The 19412-nt window shown below is 52.0% G+C and overlaps 9 protein-coding genes across 9 annotated transcripts; 6 read left to right on the top strand and 3 right to left on the bottom strand.

Moving 5' to 3' along the window:
• Positions 1 to 193: 193 nt before the first annotated feature.
• On the top strand, positions 194 to 2621 carry An08g08920 (uncharacterized protein; the record flags this gene model as incomplete). Its single annotated transcript, XM_059749270.1, has 13 exons — positions 194 to 224; positions 274 to 400; positions 463 to 486; positions 540 to 750; positions 810 to 922; positions 958 to 965; positions 1008 to 1135; positions 1183 to 1470; positions 1531 to 1615; positions 1664 to 1929; positions 1975 to 2138; positions 2316 to 2481; positions 2598 to 2621. 13 exons carry the CDS (start codon positions 194 to 196, stop codon positions 2619 to 2621), a joined length of 1635 nt encoding a protein of 544 aa, XP_059606178.1.
• An 868-nt stretch (positions 2622 to 3489) lies between these two features.
• On the top strand, positions 3490 to 5270 carry An08g08910 (uncharacterized protein; the record flags this gene model as incomplete). The annotated part of the gene is made up of 2 exons (XM_001392965.3): positions 3490 to 3713; positions 3794 to 5270. The coding sequence occupies 2 exons, from the start codon at positions 3490 to 3492 to the stop codon at positions 5268 to 5270; spliced, it is 1701 nt and encodes a 566-aa protein (XP_001393002.3).
• Positions 5271 to 6972: 1702 nt separating this feature from the next.
• On the top strand, positions 6973 to 8040 carry An08g08900 (uncharacterized protein; the record flags this gene model as incomplete). Its single annotated transcript, XM_059749268.1, has 3 exons — positions 6973 to 7292; positions 7373 to 7514; positions 7603 to 8040. 3 exons carry the CDS (start codon positions 6973 to 6975, stop codon positions 8038 to 8040), a joined length of 900 nt encoding a protein of 299 aa, XP_059606177.1.
• A 777-nt stretch (positions 8041 to 8817) lies between these two features.
• On the bottom strand, positions 8818 to 10242 carry An08g08890 (uncharacterized protein; the record flags this gene model as incomplete). The annotated part of the gene is made up of 1 exon (XM_001392963.3): positions 8818 to 10242. One exon carries the CDS (start codon positions 10240 to 10242, stop codon positions 8818 to 8820), a length of 1425 nt encoding a protein of 474 aa, XP_001393000.1.
• A 286-nt stretch (positions 10243 to 10528) lies between these two features.
• An08g08880 (hypothetical protein) lies at positions 10529 to 10931 on the top strand (the record flags this gene model as incomplete). The annotated part of the gene is made up of 2 exons (XM_059749267.1): positions 10529 to 10610; positions 10654 to 10931. 2 exons carry the CDS (start codon positions 10529 to 10531, stop codon positions 10929 to 10931), a joined length of 360 nt encoding a protein of 119 aa, XP_059606176.1.
• A 509-nt stretch (positions 10932 to 11440) lies between these two features.
• An08g08870 (uncharacterized protein) lies at positions 11441 to 12230 on the top strand (the record flags this gene model as incomplete). Its single annotated transcript, XM_001392961.1, has 2 exons — positions 11441 to 11948; positions 12001 to 12230. The coding sequence occupies 2 exons, from the start codon at positions 11441 to 11443 to the stop codon at positions 12228 to 12230; spliced, it is 738 nt and encodes a 245-aa protein (XP_001392998.1).
• Positions 12231 to 12578: 348 nt separating this feature from the next.
• Positions 12579 to 14348, top strand: An08g08860 (uncharacterized protein; the record flags this gene model as incomplete). The annotated part of the gene is made up of 2 exons (XM_059749266.1): positions 12579 to 13606; positions 13664 to 14348. The coding sequence occupies 2 exons, from the start codon at positions 12579 to 12581 to the stop codon at positions 14346 to 14348; spliced, it is 1713 nt and encodes a 570-aa protein (XP_059606175.1).
• A 310-nt stretch (positions 14349 to 14658) lies between these two features.
• On the bottom strand, positions 14659 to 17556 carry An08g08850 (uncharacterized protein; the record flags this gene model as incomplete). The annotated part of the gene is made up of 3 exons (XM_059749265.1): positions 14659 to 15686; positions 15737 to 17121; positions 17528 to 17556. The coding sequence occupies 3 exons, from the start codon at positions 17554 to 17556 to the stop codon at positions 14659 to 14661; spliced, it is 2442 nt and encodes an 813-aa protein (XP_059606174.1).
• A 100-nt stretch (positions 17557 to 17656) lies between these two features.
• An08g08840 (uncharacterized protein) lies at positions 17657 to 19359 on the bottom strand (the record flags this gene model as incomplete). The annotated part of the gene is made up of 4 exons (XM_001392958.3): positions 17657 to 17771; positions 17830 to 18998; positions 19047 to 19074; positions 19124 to 19359. 4 exons carry the CDS (start codon positions 19357 to 19359, stop codon positions 17657 to 17659), a joined length of 1548 nt encoding a protein of 515 aa, XP_001392995.1.
• Between the last annotated feature and the right edge of the window lie 53 nt (positions 19360 to 19412).

Raw genomic sequence — 19412 nt, 5'->3', positions numbered from 1 at the left:
AGTTGATTTGGTGATGATGGTGGTGGTGATAGTGGTAAGGTTTGGTAGGATTAAGGATTGGGGTGGGATGTGATGTAATTGACTTTTAGGGGTATAAGTATAAACATGATTTCCTAGGATGGAAGTCAATTGTGTAGTGCAGTGAACAGATTGCAATTCTATCGATTTCGTGAATTAATTCTAGTGAAATATCATGGATCAACGCTACTATACCCTCGCAGAAGGTATGTCCTTATAATTGAATAGATAGTGAAGAATCCACTAATGATCCAGGCTGCCCCTACGCCAGCAACGCATCCTCGGTGCAGTTGCGCAGCGGCAACGGGGGCCTGCTTCTAATGCAGGATACCCAGCTCATTGAGACTCTATCTCACTTTGCTCGTGAGCGGATTCCAGAGCGGTAATTCCCCACTACCCTCCTATCATCAGTCCTCGATCGTATATACTGATATAAATCAACAGTGTAGTCCACGCCAAAGCAGCCGGGTACTTTCCCCCCTTCCCATCCCCAACAACAACCCTACTGATAGCTATCACAGCGCATACGGTGAATTCACCTGTACCCACGACTGCTCCGACATCACCTCCGCCAGCTTTCTCAGCGAGATCGGCAAAACTACCCAGTTGCTGCTGCGCATCTCGACGGTTGGTCCAGAGGCTGGGTCGGCCGATACTCTGCGCGATGTGCATGGCTGGGCTATGAAGCTTTATACGGATGAGGGAAATTTGGACTGGGTGTTTAATAATACGGTAATACCCTCTCATTGGTATAGGGATGTGAAGTGAGGGTAAAGCTAATGTGGTGATAGCCTGTCTTTTTCATTCGGGATCCTCTCAAGTTCCCGTCGCTTAATCGGTCTCATAAGCGGAATCCGCAGTCGCATTTGCCCGATCCGAATATGGTATTCTATCCTCCTATTTGGTTTGATGATTGGGTACTAACTTCTCAATTGATAGTTTTGGGAGTACGTATGCACAGAGTATTGAAGTAGGTCTTAATTAACTAGTTAGCTTCCACGCCGGAAACCCAGAAGGCTTCCACCAGCTCCTCCATCTATTCAGTGATCGAGGCACGCCCGCGTCTCTGAGACATATCAATGCTTACAGCGGGCATACCTACAAATTTACTCTCAAAGTAAGTCCATATCAACATACACAACATACCAAGTAATAACTGTTCAGGATGGCTCTTTCAAATACGTCAAATTCCACATCAAGACCACCCAAGGCGTCAAAAACCTGACCAAAGAAGAATCCGTCCGCTTGGCTGGTGAAAACCCCGACTTCCTTATCCAAGATCTTTTCGAAGCTATCGAGCGGAAGGACTATCCTACCTGGAATGTTTACGTGCAGGTCATGTCGCCGGAGCAGGCTGAGAACTACCGGTGGAATATCTTCGATATGACCAAGGTGTGGCCGCATAGTGATTTTCCGCTGCGGCAGATCGGGACGATGAAGTTGAATCGGAATGTATGTCTATCCCATACGTATTCTATCGATCGAGAATCTCTTGCTGATTGTTGTGTCAAGCCCCGCAACTACTTCACCGACATTGAACAAGCCGCCTTCTCTCCGTCGAACCTTGTTCCAGGCGTTGCTCCATCCGCAGACCCAAGTACCTCCCCCCACACTCTCCCTCTAACACCATGCTAATAAAAAATAGTGCTCCAAGCAAGAATGTTCTCCTACCCCGACGCAGCCCGCTACCGCGTCGGCACAAACTACCAACAACTCCCCACCAACGCGGCCAAGACCCAAGTGTACTGTCCTTACCAGCGCGACGGACAGATGAACTTCTCCGACAACTACGGCGCTGATCCCAACTACGTCGGGTCATCTTTGAAACCGATCAAATTTTACCAAGATGTGAAAGGACAGGCGCCGCAGGCTGTCAGCACCCTCACGGAGCATGAGAAGTGGGTGGGCCAGGTGAGTAACTTTCAGTATGGGCTGTATGAGGATGATTTCGTGCAGGCGAGGGGATTGTGGAAGGTGATTGGGAAGGAGGAGGGACATCAGGAACGGTTCTTTGGGAATGTGGCGGTGCATTTGGGACAGGTTTGGAGTGGGCCGTTGCGGGAGCGGGTTTATGGTGAACTTATCCCTTCCTGTATATCCCTTTCTTCAAGTTGCTTGGGGTAATGGTGATGGGTGCTAATGAATGCAGAGCTGTTTTCAAGAGTGGATCCAGGATTGGGAGAGGGAGTGAAGAAGGCTACAGAGGAGGTGGTGAAGAAGAGGGAGAGTAGCAAATAGATACGTAGATGTGCTGTACTGTGTTGTGTGTTGGGGGGGGTATAAAATGTTTGTTATAGTGTTATGTCAGTAAAATGGTCTAAGAATGCATGCCAGCTGTCATCGTCTAGGTGCTACTGTTTACTTTCGGAGAAAACATGCCAAGGAGCATTCCTGTGCATGGCAATGGCCAATCCAACCGTCGGGAGGAATTCGCTGCATATCGATTGTGACAGGTCAGCTTCAGTATGTTACAGGTTGAATGGTATTATCACATGTTGATACGCACATCTCTCTCTTCTTAATTGATCTTTCTTTGATCTGCATCGGATTTTGTATCAGATACAACTAACTACCTTTAGCTTCAGCAATTATCTCAATGTTGAAATTCAAGACATATCACATTCACAATCTGACACCGATCTGACACCAATTGACAATGGAACAGCAATACGCAATACAGCATTACCCCCTTATCTACCGATTTGCCCCCAATAATACTCCAAACTGCTATGATCAACACAATGTCCGGATGCATCGGAACAACAGCCACCTCATCAAACCCAATTCCCGCATCTAGACCGCGCATTCACCAATCATGTCCCATTCCATAGCCACTTACCAACCTCACTGAACTAGTGTACCATACTAACTGCGGAGGAGTAACAGATAACTAAACCAAATCCGAGATCCACCCTGATGATAATGTACACCCCACCCACAGCTACCCCAGCCCTACACTCCCCTCCCTACATCTTCCCCCCATGAAACAAGTATACACAAGTCCCTCCACCACCCTTCTACATCTAATTCCATTCTACACAAAGTACCTTGCAAACAAGAAATTATGCCGATCTGACTCAACCCAGTCAGAAATCCCACCCCACCCCTCTCAACCGACAGGTCCGGCGATTCCTCGGCTCATAAAGACCGCAGATAACATAGTACTCTAGTTTCAATTCGATTTAGTGGTACGTAGTTATGATAGTCATGAAGTCACCCGTTCCAACATTCCACCACGCACACACTCAACCTAGTAAAAATACATACATACATTCCCCCTTTCCCCTCTTTTCTGCTTCCGGCGTTTCTTTTTCCCTCCTGTTACTACAATTATCTCTACTATCTGCTATCTTAGCTATTGCTCATCAAGCACATATATAAAAACCATCATCTACCCCATCTATCTATCTACTTTTTCATATCCAGCATCTCAGAAAAAGGTTTCCGGTCATGACCACTCAAACCACCAACATGACCACCCTCACCGCCCAAATGGACACCACGAACCGTCCCGACGAATGGAAGATCGAGCAGGGTATGGCAGGTCATAAACTGCCTATCCTCGATCAATCCGGCCTGGACACGGTGCATATTTACCCGCCGAAGCCGACGCAGCTGTATAAAGATGAGGAGGCCATCGAGGCTGTAGGGGATCGGAATGAGTTGTTTAAGAGGGAGAAGGAGGGGTGGAAGGGGTATGATTATCCCCTTTCTCTTTTGAAGATGCACTATTACTATGTTGGGATGAATTACTGATTGATATTTTGGTTTCCAGATATGTCGAATGGGAAAAGTATCCCGACAAAAAGGCCAAAGCCCACCGCATCCTCACCTCGCAGACCTTCTCCCCCTGTCCGGATTACATGTTCGGTCCTATCCCCGACACCAACCCCGTCCTAACCGGCGAGGACTTCAAGCAATGGCATGCTGCATTGGGGGGTGAACTTGCCTCCGTGGCGGATGATAGCTGGCGCACTGTTCTCCGGGAGAAACACCCCGATATGCTGCATCTCCTCCAGTTCCCGTATAACGGGGAGCCGCCGAAGCGGCTGGTTACTTCGAAGGTGGTCACGCCGAATCCGCTGCACTTTGTGCGCAACCACGGGGGTATCCCGCTCATCGAGAAAGATAAGTGGAGTCTGACGCTAGACGGACTCGTCAAGCATCCGAAGAGCTATACCTTGGACGATCTGCAAGATGAGACGCGGTTCCCGCGGATGGAGAAACTCGTGACGATGCAGTGTTCGGGAACACGGCGAATCGAGCAGATCGCCCTGTATGGAGGACAAGGTGATGAAGTGCCGCAGGCGCCGTGGGCAGAGGGGGCAATTGGGACGGCGAAATACGTGGGGATCAGTCTGAAGAAGGTGATTAAGGATTGCGGGGGATTGATTGCCCCCGCGAAGCATCTGGAGTTGTACGGCGCGGAGACGTATATCAAGGATCTGGAGGCGATGAATTACGTGGTGAGTGTGCCGTGGTCAAAGGTTAAGGCCAACGAGGTGATTCTTGCCTGGGAGATGAACGGCGAGCCATTGCCCAAGATCCATGGGTATCCGTTGCGGGTCGTGGTGCTGGGATATATCGGTGCGCGCAGCGTCAAGTGGCTGTACCGGATCAAGGCGATTGAGAACCCATCCCGGGCACCCGTGCAAAGCAGGGAGTATCTCTACTTCAACCAGCAGATTGGAAAATATAACCAGCGTCCCACGGACGGGATCCAGATCCAGGAAATGCCGGTCAGCTCGGCGATCATGTCTCCCTGGACGAAGCAGGTGATCGTCCATGACGGGAAGATCCGGTGCAAGGGATGGGCGTATTCCGGGGGTGGACGGTGGCCGGAACGAGTCGAACTGTCTGCCGATGGCGGGTTCAGTTGGTATGCGGTGCCGCAGGAGAAGTTGTCGAAGAAGGGGAGGTGGACGTGGCGGACGTGGGAGATGGAGTTGCCGTGTGATGTCGAGGGGTGGATTGAGATTGTGTGTCGGTGTTGGGACAATTCGTTGAACACGCAGCCGTTGAATGTCCGGGCGGCGTGGAATTGGGGACTGCATGTTACGTCGTCGGCGCATCGGATTAGCGTCTACAGTGTGAACAAGAAGCATGAGACGACGAGGAAGAAGATCGAGAAGATGGAGCATCTGGGCATTCCGCTGGCGCCGTTGACGTTTTATCAGCCGGTGCCGGGGCAGACGGAAGAGGAGTATGAGCAGTTTTGGAGGGAGCATGATCCCAGGGATGTGGATGACTAGATGTCCTGAAGTGGGTGTGTTGTGGGGATGATCCAAATTGTTTATTAGTGAGCGAGTAATAATACGGTTATTGTCTGCAATCTCATGGAGAATCGTAATTAGTAACGACCACCAGCAAGCTTTTGTCTCGACTTTCACTCCCATAGTGGTATCATTCACAGTCAGGGCTTGGCAGGTGAAAAATATTGGTCTTATGTCATTGTAGTGAATATATCAGGGAGAAGGTATAAGAAAAACAAATCCTATCGGGAGTCTTCTTCTCTTCTCTCTTTGTTCACCAACTCCACAAGACACAGAAGCCACAATTATCAGGCTCATAGCGGGAATGATTGAACAAGAGTCCTCCACAGAGTCAATATGCCAAACCTACGGGCCAATTTCATCGATTCAGGCTCCTTTAGCTGAAGTCTGAGATGGAAATGCAGTGATAAAATCTTATTCAAGTAATTTAGATAACCATGGGGCTACCACGAGTTAATTGGTAGTAGAATGACTGGTCGCGTTTTATTGGCATAAGCTGTGGATCACAGCCATGAGGACCCATTATTATTGTAATCATATATTATCAATATCAATCTGTTATATGCCATTCACTGCCATGCTGCATCTGTCTGCAGTGCATAATCATCTTGATCATCTGTGCATCAGGCTTGAACCCCACTTGAAGAACGAGCTGGGAATGCACAAGGCGGTCGAGTTCCACCAGGTCCATATGTGGTGGAAACTTCCGACCTGCTGGAGGCTCATTTGGGGGCATCCCCAAGGACCAAGTACCGCTTTAAGTAGTAAGTGTCTAGGTCTATAAGAGAGCCTCATCGTCCTGTCATCTTGGTTGGCAGGACCATCTACTCAATCAGTTTTCTCATTTGTTTTTAGTATATATTCCAGAGCTAGGATTCGCAGCTTTGACGCGCACTACTAAGCCCCTGCCCTCAATGGCACAACTCAAGTATACTACTAGTATACGTATCATCATATATGAAGCTGGCATGGTAATACATGGTAGCCTGGTTTGGCCTAACCACCGCCAGAGCCAGTGCTATAACCAAGTCAGTACACTGACTGTGCTGTCAAACATGGTAACGTCGTTGCATCATGGCACTCCGTTGTTCGCTACAATTTGGGATACCTGCCTGCTTTTATAAGTGAATAGACCCAGAGCTTTGTGAAACCCACACACTAGGGTAGGTGGCTACTTAGGCCATGTTCTTGTCCCGCGATACGGCGAGCCCACCAAGGCTTTCTATCACTTTTAAGTTGATATACATAGTACAATCTATCATTTTCGAAATCGATTCAGCTCATCATATTTCCACCACCAATCACCCCCTCTCTCCATAGTAGTATGGAAGACACTCTAGCTCCGTTCACCCCAACGGACGCAGAACGACAAGAACCGCGTGTTCAGCAATATATCCAGACAGCTGGTCACATATATGACCTCCAAGTCCATCAACAGACCAGGACTACTACTAGCACCCCGAGCTCCCACGGCACATCTGGCTCTAACTGGGACATCAAGGAAGTCAACGCCGTCCGAGCGATTCCACTGCTCAATCTTCCACCAAGGCGGATCGTCTCAGCGAAATTCTTCCCAGGGAATGATCATTCAGTTCAGTACATCAGCCACAGTCACCTATAGTGTGCTCATCACCCACTCTAACAATCTTACCATCAATTCGACTGCCCAGAATTTGCATATATGCGCCGATCAATCCAGGCTGCATCTATTGACGATCTCAAGACCTTCATCTCAGCAAGATATGAGGGGAACCCGTTCCTGGCATTCTTCTTTGACCTAGCGGGGCTTATCACCACCGATACTTCAGAAGCAACCATCGCTCGCGCGCACCAAAGGATTGTCAGCGGAGATTCCATCCATTCAGATCTCTCCACGTCCAGTGATGAGGACAGCCGCGAAAGTGCAAGTGTTCAGGCGCTCAAATCCTTCACAAAAGCTGTCATGTCGTATATGGGAAATGATACATACTTGTTTCCTCGAACCTTTAACCGTGTCCATCGGTGAGTAGTACTACTCGTACACGTAGTATAAAAATAGTATATACAATGACTCGAAACTTGATGCTAACAGCGTCATCTAGGATCCCTAACAACATCGAATTCAGATGGAGAATGGCAGGGACCACATATGTCGCTGTGAATGATGGATCTGTGGGAGTAAATTTCCCAGGTAGCGTTTCGGGATCAGATCGAAGCTCAAAGATGCCGGTAGCAAGTTTCGAGGTAGAGAAACTAACCCATTCCCCCTCCCGGCGGTTTCATTATGCAAGTCGCGGATTTGCAATCTTCATCTGCTTACTGTCTACCGCAGTGTAAATCGCGACATGCTGGGGGAATTAAGCGAAGTTCTGGAGAACCGGAGAAATTCAACCCAACAGTTTTTGCCCACCAGGTAGGCGAAATGATTAAGAGTGTGGGCGCTCAGCGATCTAGGCCTGTTCTCATAAAACATAGCGACCAGGAGGCCTTTGTGGTCTGCATGCACGGAACACTATTCTATATCAGCGCGGCATATTTTTCGCCTGAGTATATTGGATATATCGAGACAGCCGAGCCTGCGGAGATCGCTGTTGGCGACAATCTTCTATGGATTCGAAGATCCATTCATTTTGATCTGAAACTCCCGGAGGATAGCGGCCAGGCGTTGAAGTTTTTCTGGGCGCTGGTGAAGTATATTGCCAGCGGGGAAGCGCGATCGAATATGGTGGCTGCAGCAATTGATGCTGCGAGGGACATTCCAGTCGAATGATCTAAACTGACTGAATCTATGATCCATTGGTCGTGGAGAAAGTTGGTGTCGGGAAAGAGCTTCGTGTCGTCGAGGTGCTTGAGAGCACTAATGTCAATTGCTAGGTAGACTCATACTTTAGTCATTTCGATAGTTGGGGGTTTAGGAAAATCAGAATGATTTAGGGCGGGGCATGCGCATCTTAGGACAAGGAAGCTATGACAGGAATTTGGTATTGCGAAGGGCTCAGAGCTTATTTTCATGAGTTATTCTTAACCTTACACGTGATTTAAAAATTGTTTTTAAAGATGAAACAGAAATCTTTAATACCCCTGATACCCTAAATATCCTAATAACTTGAATCCCTACAGATATCCTGAAAATATAGATATAATAACTGATTTAGTTCAGAAAAGCCGGTACGGACCCAGAGAAGCTCGGCCTGATACTGAGTATATTTGCATGTGATAAAGCTCATCCGATGTCAGGATTTCTCTGAACCGAACGCACTAATTTCTGGCCCTGTCGCAACTTGGACCCCTGGCATGTCCCATATTAGATAGTAAGTAGCAGGGCCTCTGGTAGTGATTTTTCGCTGTACCGAATCCAGAATTGAATATATATGCTCAATTAACACTAATATGCCATAAACCTCCGTAATATACGAACCAAACCATATCATACACCCACCATCCACCCATCATCCAGAATGTACACCACGAAAAAACAAAATAACCCTAAAACATACTTACTTACACCCCTTCTCTTTTTCTCCCCTCCCAAATGGGCAAAGTAGAATCACCCCCAAACCACCCTCCTGATCTTCACATTCGCAACATGCGTCACCGCCACGACCCCCAACCCGCCCCCGGCCCCGGTCAAGACCAAAAACAACCTCTCCTCCAACCCCTCCTCCGTCCTCCACTTATCATGATACGCTTTCTTTCCCTGAATGGACGGCAACCGCTTGAACGCAAACCGATACGCCCCTCTAGCAAGATGCTCCAACGGGCCCCTCAACCCCCTCACCTCACCCAGCTCCTCCAACGGCTCGAACCCCACACTCAGATACGACACCCCGGCATGCCGACACAGCGCCATCGCAGCAAACATCAACAGGTCTGTCAAACCCTTGGGAGCTGTCGGCAGCGCAACGCACGGATCAATATGGTATCCGTTGTTAGCGCCGCAGTAGCGTAGGGCTGCGAAGGCGAGTGGCACGCCGTCTTTATCCTTAGCGTAGATGTATGTCATGAGGGAGGGGAGGAGGGTCGACGAGAACGGGGAGGTGTATTCGGTGATGAAGGCTTGGGGGGTGGTGGATGTGTTGCGGGTGGTGCGCCAGGTTGTGTAGATATCCTGTAATTCATTTTCCAATGTGGTATTGCTGCCAGGGATGTATATGTCTAGGGTTATGCCGCCTTTATTTGGGTTTAGGAGTTGTTTGTTCTGCAGGAGGAGACGCTTTCCGGTTGATTCGTTGAGGAGGGCGTTGGTGGTGGGGTTGAGGACGCGTGAGGTCCCGAAGTGGAGCATTGTCCAGTTGTTGGTGGATTTGCTGCCGGTTGATGTCTGGGTTTCGGCGTAGTGTGTGAGACGCGGGCTGGCGCCTAGGAAGGCCATGCCGAGGAGGTGAGCTTTGCGGTAGGTTTTGAATTCGGAGAGGAGAGATGGGATGTTCTCTTCAGAGCTGATGGGGTCGCCGGCTATGATGGCCGTTTGGTGCACGACTTTGAAACAGAGCGCCGCGGTGTGGGTGGTGTTGAGAAAGATGGTGTAGCTCGGGTCGAGGAGGGACATGTGTGAGACTTGGCTGTGTTTGGCGGCTAGGTGGGTGATGGTGGTGAGGATGGGGAGGGAGGTGGTGATGGGTCCGGCGAGGGTTATGATGCGGTTGGAGGGGAGGGGTGGGTGGATGGGTGAAGAGGGTTTGTGGAAAGAGTCATGGCTGGTGCGGCTGGAGGGGATGCTTTTGAAGTCGGAGGTGGAGGTTGATGGGGACGAGGTGATGGTGCTGCTGCTGTTGATGCTGAGGTTACAGTTGATGATAGATGAGGGCTGAGGAGCGAGAGGATGGTGCACAGGTGCCCAGTGGGTGACGGGACAGTCGAGTCGGGCTTGCAGGAGACGCTCGTACAGCGATTGTCCGATGGTGTCGGCCAGCAGCACCTTGATGTTGGACTGCTGGGATTTCTTTTGCTTGCGGGGGCTGGATGAAGTCATGTCGGAGTATTCATATGAAGTATGTAGGATTGATATGCTCAATAGATGTAGAATACAAGTACATATAGAAGAGAGTAGGAACAGGAGAGAGTGCAAGCAGATGAAGTGCACTTGGACTCGAGACATATAGGAGAAACCGGACAAAGAGGAGAAACTCTCTAGGCTGCCGTCAGCACTGCCATTGGGCACAGCGTGTGAGCGAGGCGCTGAACTGCCCGAAGCTGTTGATCGGCGCGAACCCTGCCTTGTGGGGCCAGCGACAGTAAATTACACGGACATCGCCGTTATGAGGAAGCCTAGATGGCTAGTACTTAAGAATAAAGGTTTCATCGAGAGGGAATCGCCATTGACGACAATGGGCTTGAGTGGTTGGTACCAATCTTTCGCCTTTCGTCACTCTCTTTCTTTTAGTATCCCGTCTCCTTCAAAACACAATCATCGTGAAGAACTGTCTATTCCCTGGAATATGGCTGCCTGGTGTGCTGCATGATTGTTTCGTCTGGACCCTATTTGTGGCATCCAGGGTACAGCCATTGTGGGGCGACAGGTGTATTCGGGGCTGTGATTGGCCCGGCGGGCTAATCCAAAAGCTTAGGGGTCTCGCCTTGCGGACCAAAGGCTTGTTGGTCAGCCCTATATGCAGCTCGGAATCCGCGGGTTGCCAGGCATCTGTATACTGTGGTGGCTGAGTGTCAGAGATTGATGAGTAATAAAAATGTTTTACTACATAATTATGAGTGCGAGATAGTGTATTACTACAATCATTAGCTAAGGATTACTGCCTGTGCACAGTAAGCTCGTCCTACTCCATGATTCTACTAGTCTTACGACTATTGCCTAGTAGAACGAGCTAGCACAGCTTATACCTAATTAGCTACCTCATCATATTGTTATGGTCACCTTCAAATCTTCACCCATTCCTTATGCCAATTCCATCCATAACACGATGTCCCACACACGACCCGATCAAAACTACATCTCCACACACTCACCTCGGAACGATCTCGGAATGATTCCATCGGAACCACGTGATACCAGCAAAAACTGGCAATTTTTTCACAGGAACAAAATGAGTCAAAAAAAGAAATTCTCAATTATTTATTCCAATCTTTCCTAGTCACTAGCCCGTTATTAGTGCACCCGATCATAGCCGATATCATTCATTATCTTCATCATGCATCGACTGCGTCTCCCCACCATGCCCAAAACATGCATTCGGCCCCAGCTGCAAACCCGCCTAATCAGCACCCCCTCACAACCCAAGCCAACCCCCGCACGGGCACACCAGAAGCCTCACAAATATGACTTGCACATTCTCCCCGCGGCACCTAGTGACAGCCCCGCCATCGCGGACGTCTTCCTGCATGCTTTCTCTGATCCGTTCAGTCGACGCATGTTTCCCATCACTGACGATGTGCGTAGCTGGTGGGTAGACCAGTTTAGACGTGATATTGAACAGGCACGGGCTGCTGCGGATCCCAGCACTGCGTTCTTGAAAGTTACTGCGGGTGAGGAGGGGGCTGTTGCTGCGTTTGCTAAATGGTGGTATCCTGTCCCATCAGAAGGAATACCTCTGGATGGTGAGAAAAGTCAGACCAAGACTGTTTGGCCCCCAAGCTCGGATGCCGATCTCTGTGAGCGGTTCTTTAATTTGATGGATAGTGAGAAGAAGAGGGTCATGGGAGGGAGAAAGGAGGGGTATTTCTGTGAGTTGTCCTTCTAGTATCATTATCTGTCTGTGCCATGCTGACCGCTCAGACCTCGACATGCTGGGCACTCACCCCCAGTTCAACGGCCGGGGCATCGGATCAAGATTACTGCGTTGGGGATTAGACCGGGCAGACGAGAAAGGCGTGCCGACTTTCTTGGCTTCCACGCCTGCGGGACGACCCCTGTATGAGAAGTATGGGTTCGAGGCGGTGGAAGAGTACGAAGTGATTCCGGGATATTTCCAGGCGTCGATGGTGCGGGAAGCAAAGTTTTTATAAATATGACATGTATAGAAAGTGTATAAAATAGCATAGGATAGACCCACATGAACATACGTTCACATCATCAGCGGTGAACCATTTATCTCTTTCCCATTGAGGACGCAATCTGCAGCTGCTAATAGCAGGCCACGTAACCCCAAAAATAAGGCCAACCACGGATGATCGGCTCAGCCCTACAGGGCGGGCCCCACCCCATTCCCAGGCCCAATCCGGCCAAATAACCCATCTGCTCCCTCCCCCCCAACCCCCGTTTCCCATTTCCCCCTTCTTTTCTCTCTTCCTCTCTCTCTTCTTCCCTCCTCACCCCATGTCCCTCCCCCATGGTGGTCCAATTCCCACACCACCATGTCGTCCCCCATCCCTAAGCTCCTCCGCGAGTCGAGCGACCTCACCATCACCTCCGCCTCCACCCCCAGCACAACCACCTCCACCCATATCATTCCTACGAATAATGTAACCTACACCCGCGCCTCCCGAAAGCCGTCCACCAAGCTCACCACCCTCAATCCCTTCCGCAAATGCACCTCCCGACAAAAACAACACCACACTCGTTTCCAATTATCTCACCAACCTCTCTTCCGCAACTCCCTCCTCGCCGGCGTCGGCTTCCTCGAGCTCGCCAACGCAGCCGACTTTGCCGCCAATGTATGGAACCAGATCCCCGTCCCGAAATACGCGATGGTGTTTATGGCTATCGGTGGACCAATCGCTCTCCTCATAACCTTAGTTGCTGCTCGAGACTTCTACCTGAGTTACACGAACGTGCAGCTACTCCTGAAAGAACGTCGGTACCTGCGCGAGTTACTTGATTCCGTTACCACCACAACCACAACCACAACAACAACACAAAACACAAACACTAATACGCAAGCCGAAATCCTCCTACGGAGTAGACTAAGCGTCAACTTCCGCGAACTCGGCACCGAAATCGTCGACCGCATCCTCATGGACGCGCTGATGGGATTCGGCGCGCTCCTCGTCGGCACGGGCACCATCATGGCGATCTTCGGAGCGAACCACCACGTCTACGTCGCGAGTAACTTGCTGAGCGGGTATATAGGCAATGGATTAGCAGCAGTATTTGGGCTCGTCAATGCGATCTGGTCGGGATATTTGGTAGGCAGGTTTCAGGTTTGCTGGGGTGTTTGCCTTAATATCACCGATACAAACACCACAACAAGGGAGGTAAACAACCATGTGACGGAAGTCACCACCATCACCACCACAGATACAGACCTGGAAGCAGAAGTGAAAATGTACAAAGACCCCCTGAAGCTCCGCTTCCGCAGCTTGCAATTCCATGCGCTCGTTAATGGGATCAACGGGCTTGTGGCCGGCGCAGCGAGCATGGTTACGGCGACGATGTGGTACGGGTATGTGGTGTTGGTGCCGTGCATTGTGAGTTTGATCGCGTGTAACTGGTTCTGGAGGGTCAGGGTCGGGTATGATCGGCCTTTGTTGTCTTCGAGTACTTCTGCTTCGTTGTTGTCAACTGCGGGTGCAGGAAGGCGAGGTGCTGGTGGTGGTGGTACAGCTACCCCTACTACCAATGGGAATGGGGGGAGTGGAGGGAATGAAAAAACCGACCTCCTCCTCGACCTCAGCAGTGCGACACATCTCCATCGCATGCTTGCATCATCCACCAAAGACAGTGGGATACAGTTACCCCGACACATCCTCAACCGCCAGAACCCATCGTCCGTCATGTCTTTCCTTACCCGGAATGGCATGTTCGAGGGGTTCTGCGTCTGGATTGATCACGATAAAACCCTAGAAAGGGGCGTGGAGGATTTACTTGATCTGGACTCATTAACAACCTCCCCTGAGGGGAATAACAATAACGAAAAGCCTAACGAGGAAACTATCAATGAAGAAGAGGAGAAGGGCATGGAAATCTCCCTCACAGCCGACGACTTCCTGACTCTCGCGCGTCACGACAGCGACATTTTCCTGCGGAAGATGAACGAGTATCTGGATGGGAATGTGTGTCGGGCGGTGGCGTATCGCGAGAGGTTTTTGTTGGAGGTGTTGGGGGTGGTTGTCTATTTGGAATCTATCCCTAAGGATAATGACGAGGTGGAGAGGAAGAGGAGGTGGTGGTTTGGGTGTTTATGATAGTTGTGGATTTTATACTGAGTAGTACCTGGTGTATTATGTGGTATGTGCTGGACACAGATGATGGTGGTGTGTGTGTGTGTGCATGCTTGCGTGCATTAGCTTGATTTTTTTTTTCGCTCTGGATATGCTGTATATGCTGGCATAGATCACTAGATTAATATTGATGTGGATGGGATGGGATGGATGGGGTAATGTACTAATAATGTATCATGTGAATTTCATCATCTCATATCATATCATGTCCTTTGATATTCCTCTATCGTAACTTCTGTATGTAGCAGTCCTTATCTGGAGGGCACCATCGGCTTCATTCTACATATACAGGCGCCTTCACCAAGACATTCATTGGTCCTCTCCCCCTCACTTCTGCCGTCACAAACGAGGCGAACCGGATGCGTCCCGGTCCGCGCTCGCGCTCCTCTCGTGTCTCTCCGGCTGGTGCGGACGGTCCTGGCCGCCGTCCCATCAGCGAGCTGAACACCGACCGCATGCGTTGCTCCCGCTGCGGCGGTCCAGTGTCGCCTCCCTCAGCCTCGTCCGGGCCCTCTGCCCGTTCCTGCTCGGCGGAGCCACCCGACTCTGTCCGCACATGGGTCAGTGGCGGCAGCCCCGTCTCGACCTTCATGGTGCTCTCCTGGACGACTGTCCCCGGGAGAATGTACTCGACGCAAATGTCGCGTGACTCCAGCGGAATCTTCTCTGCAATGCCCACAGCGTTCTCCACGATCATGCGCGCCCCGTTGTCCAGCCCCGGCGGCGGCGGATCGTGCAAGTGTGCTACCAGCGTCGCCACCAGGCTGTTGATCAGTCGGTCGATGAGCTGGGCCCGGTACTCGTCCGCCTGCGGACCCTGCAGGTTCGTGAGCCCGTCCAGCGTGGTGCGCCGCCAGTTGGAGATGCGCGCGATCGCATTCTCCTTGTCTTCCTCTGTGGAAGGCTGCGCCTGCTGTCGTCGCAGGTTCATCTCGATGCTTTTCAGCTGGCGGCTGAAGGTGGGCTCCAAGGCCGGGTGAAAGTAGCGCTCAAACAGCTCCTCGACTAGCCACCGGCTCACCACCGCTCGTCCGATTGCTGTCATCTCCTTGGTGCCCGTGGTGTGCGCGTCATCATTGACGAACCCGTTCAGCCAGGAGGGCAGTGTTGCCCAGTCCTTGCGGATAGAGAAGGCGAGATCTTTGATCGCACCGTCCAGTCGACCGAACCGATTGGCATACTCATTGTCGTCCAAGACGGTGCGGGAGACGGCCATACGTTGGTGTGCTACAGTATTCTGAAGGTGCTGTACCTGCGCTTCCTTTTCGAAATAGTAACGCTTGACCTTGGAGTATTTCGCCTCTGCATCTGATTAGCAATGGTTTCATCCCAGGGCAGCTGCAGCTACTTACGAAGCTCGTCATGCTTCTGGACCAAGGCCCGCACATCTATCTCAGCGGCATCCTCACGATCACGCCGGCTGTCACGCGAACTGGGCGTGTTCCGGCCCTGCTCCGGCGTCGACGCAGTATTGTTCCGGAAGCCAGCTTCCGATGGATAAGGGGAATGCCCAGGGACAGGAGACTGTCCTGGGGGCGCGGAGGGACGATCGGGCATGCCACTGGCAACCGTGTCTTGATGAACGGGGAGTGGGCGTAATGGTGAAGGGGGCCCAAGGGATTGGCGGGAAGAAGGTCGAGGGCCGACCGTGGGGTCCAGTTGGGGCGGTGTTGGGGCCAAGTCAGCGGGCTGTCGGGACGGCTCCACCGGTGACGGACGAGTAAGATGTTCCAGCAGGCCGCTGTCGGTATTGGAGCGTTGGACGGAAGGATGCGGTGAACGAGGAGATCGGGTGTCGAGCGTCGGCGTCGGACCTGTGTTCTGCGGCATGGGTGATCGACTCGGTGGCTGCTGTTGTGCTTGAACTTGGTTCCGCGGGGGCTGAACCGGAGATTCTGCAGGAGTATGAGACGGCGTCGGAGTTTGGGATTGGGGTGGTGGCTGAGGTGCCTGACCCAGAATTGGCGCCGGCGGCTGCTGTTGCTGCGGTTTTTGCTGTTGTTGTTGCTGCTGCGGTTGTTGGGGTCGACGGGCTTGAGGAACCTTGGGCCACGGGGCGTCTAATTCATGCTCTCTCGACCAAGAGGTTCCCGGGCGGCGTTCGGACGTGGTATCGATGGATAACGGTCGCTGTTGTTTGGATGGGCGACCCGTGGAGATTTTCTTGACCGACCGGCTGCGCTGCAGTATTCCGGACTGGTCGCGCGCGGCTGCTGACGAGTGAAGCGAGAAGAGACTGCGACGGGATTTGCGAGGTTCTGGCTCGACGGGTTGCAATGGCTCGGGTGGCAGCGGCCACGACTGATTGAGAGGGTCAGCATCGAGGATGGGTGCAGGGGACGCTGGCCGTACCGGCGTGTCGTCGCTGCTGTTGTTGCCTCGCGGGCTGGTATGACGCTGACTTTTGGAGCGACGCAGGGGATAGGAGGTGGAATATTCCTGGGTATTATTGTCGTGTTGGTAGAGTTGCGGAGAGGCACCTGGAGTGGTGGAGGTGGAAGCAGAAGCAGTGGTGGTGGTGGTGGTGGCTGGTGATGGTGTTGACAGCGGTGGAAGAAGGCGGGGAGGCAGTGGTGGTGGTGTTGGTGGTGGATGAAGTGACAGGCAATGGAGGGAGTCGCTCGCGGGAGGTGGAGACGGAGAAACGACGGTCGAGATCGTCGTCGGGGTAGACGCCAGGGGCAGCGGGCAGATGCTCGACAGATCGGAATGCAGACGCGGCAGCAGACGGCTTGTGCTTACGGCGAAAGAGGGGCATGGAGAAGGGTGAGGGAAAGAAATGATGGGAGAGAGAGAAGGGGGAAGTGAGAGAGAGAGGGAGAGGGAGAGTAAGACGGAGGAGAAGAAGGAAGGGAAAGAGGAAAAAAGAAGGAAGAGAGAGGGGACAGAGAGAGATAGGCCAATGCAGGAGGATGAGATGGGATTCAATTAAGAAAGTGAGCCATTGGGTCCGGGCGGCCCCCAAGACGGGCTAAACTTGCACAGCCATTGGACTCGAGGCCAAACAACTACTAACAACTTAACAAGACAAGATACTAGTTCAAGGCTGGTGCTGACGGTCGCCCTTTTAGCTGCAGTCCAAAGCCTCGCCTCCACGTTTCACCCTTTACTAGTAGAGACCATGGGAGATCCACTGTCAACACCTTGAATGTCTCAATTCATTCGCATTCATGTATCGGAGATGTCTAGCATCATTGTATCCGTAATATGTCCATGCTTCATATACAGCCCATGGCCACCATCTTCCCCCTGTTATCTAACAGAGTCTACTCTTAACACACACCGTGGGTCTTGCCATGCTTGCCCTGCAAGGAATGGCTCTCGTTCTTGTAGTGAGGGTGCACATGCTTAGACTTGTGCGAGTTGGTCGAGTGCACCCGGACATGACTACTTCCGTTAGCCTCCACTCAAGTAGTTGGCACAATTCTCATCCAGGGGAACTTACTGAGTGTACCGCTCCAACATCGCCTTGTCCATGTCGCTGAGCGTCTTCAAGGCCAGCTTAATGTCCGCCAGCAGCGCATCGCACCGGTTCTTGCTAAAGTCCTCGCGCACCACCACCCGCATCAGCTTCAGCGAGTTGCTGTTGGGCGCCATCGTGTAGGCCGGGACGATCCACCCACGCTCACGCAGCTGGTGCGCCAGCGCAAACTCGTCAAACTGCTCCGAGTCGCGGTCCGCCGGCAGCCGGAACGCCACCAGCGGCAGGCCCTTGCCGCGACGCTCGCTCATGATCACAAAGCCCAGCTGCTCCAGCTGGTCGGCTAAGTAGTCGGCAGTGCGTGTGATGTTCGTCATGATCGACCGGTAGCCCCGCTTGCCCAGTCGGATCATCTGGTAGTACTGTCCAATGACCTGCGACGCGCCCTTGGAGAAGTTCAGCGTGAAGCTGGCCTGCTCGGCTCCCAGGTAGTTGATGTTGAAGATCAGCTCCTTGGGCAGGTACTCGGGCGAGCGCCAGACAACCCAACCAACACCGGGGTACACCAACCCGTACTTGTGACCAGACACGTTGATGGACACCACCTTGGACAGACGGAAGTCCCACTCCAGGTTGGGGGCAACGAAGGGAGCGACGAAACCACCACTGGCGGCATCGACGTGGATGGGGCAGTCAATGCCCCGCTCGACAAGGAGGTCGTTGATGGCCTTGACGTCCTCGTACTCACCGGTGTAGGTGGTGCCCAGGATGGCACAGATACCAATGGTGTTCTCGTCCACCAGGTCCACGGCCTGCTTGGGATCAATGACGTAGCGGTCTTCCGTGCAGTAGACGTAGCGCTCCTCAACATCGAAGTAGCGGGCGGCCTTCTCCCAGCACACCTGGACGGCACTGTTCATGACAATGTTGGGCTTGGAGGCATCCTTGCCCTCCGCCCTGCGCTTGTTCTGCCACCGTCTCTTCATGGCCAAGGTGCCCAGCATGATGGCCTCGGATGAACCGATGGTAGAGGTACCCATGGGGTGTTCGTCATCACTGTCGGTGGGAGCGTTGAACAGACGGGCGATCATGTTCACACAGCGGTTCTGGATCTCAGCGGATTGGGGGTATTCCTCGTAGTCGATGAAGTTCTTGCTGAAGGACTCGGTCATGAGCTTCTCAACTTCCTCTTCCTACTCGAATTAGCATTGGCCTGGAATTCTTAGAAAAAGGACACTTACCATGTAGGTTGTCACGAAACTCGCAAGGCTGTCAAGAAATCAGCATCTGCACATGTCTTGCTATCCACAGAACCTACTTGAGCATGGGGTTACCATCCAGACTGAGCTCATCCTTGATCATACGGTAGGCCACCTCACGGGGCATCTCCCGCTCCGGCATCTCAGTCGAGGGGAGCTGCTCCGTAGCAAAACGAGTGCCGTAGACGCTGGAGTAAAAGGCATCGTCCTCAGCAGAGTCCAGCTGGATGGAGCCGACCTGTTGAGCGGTCTTCTCGACATCACTGTCGCGCTTAACCTGAGCAAGATGGACCATTGTGCCGAATTGGGATGTGTAGATGTGATTGAAGAGTGAGAAGAGAGAAGAAA

Source organism: Aspergillus niger, assembly GCF_000002855.4.
Source record: "Aspergillus niger supercontig An08".
Taxonomy (NCBI): domain Eukaryota; kingdom Fungi; phylum Ascomycota; class Eurotiomycetes; order Eurotiales; family Aspergillaceae; genus Aspergillus; species Aspergillus niger.
This window is presented reverse-complemented; position numbering and strand designations above follow the sequence as displayed.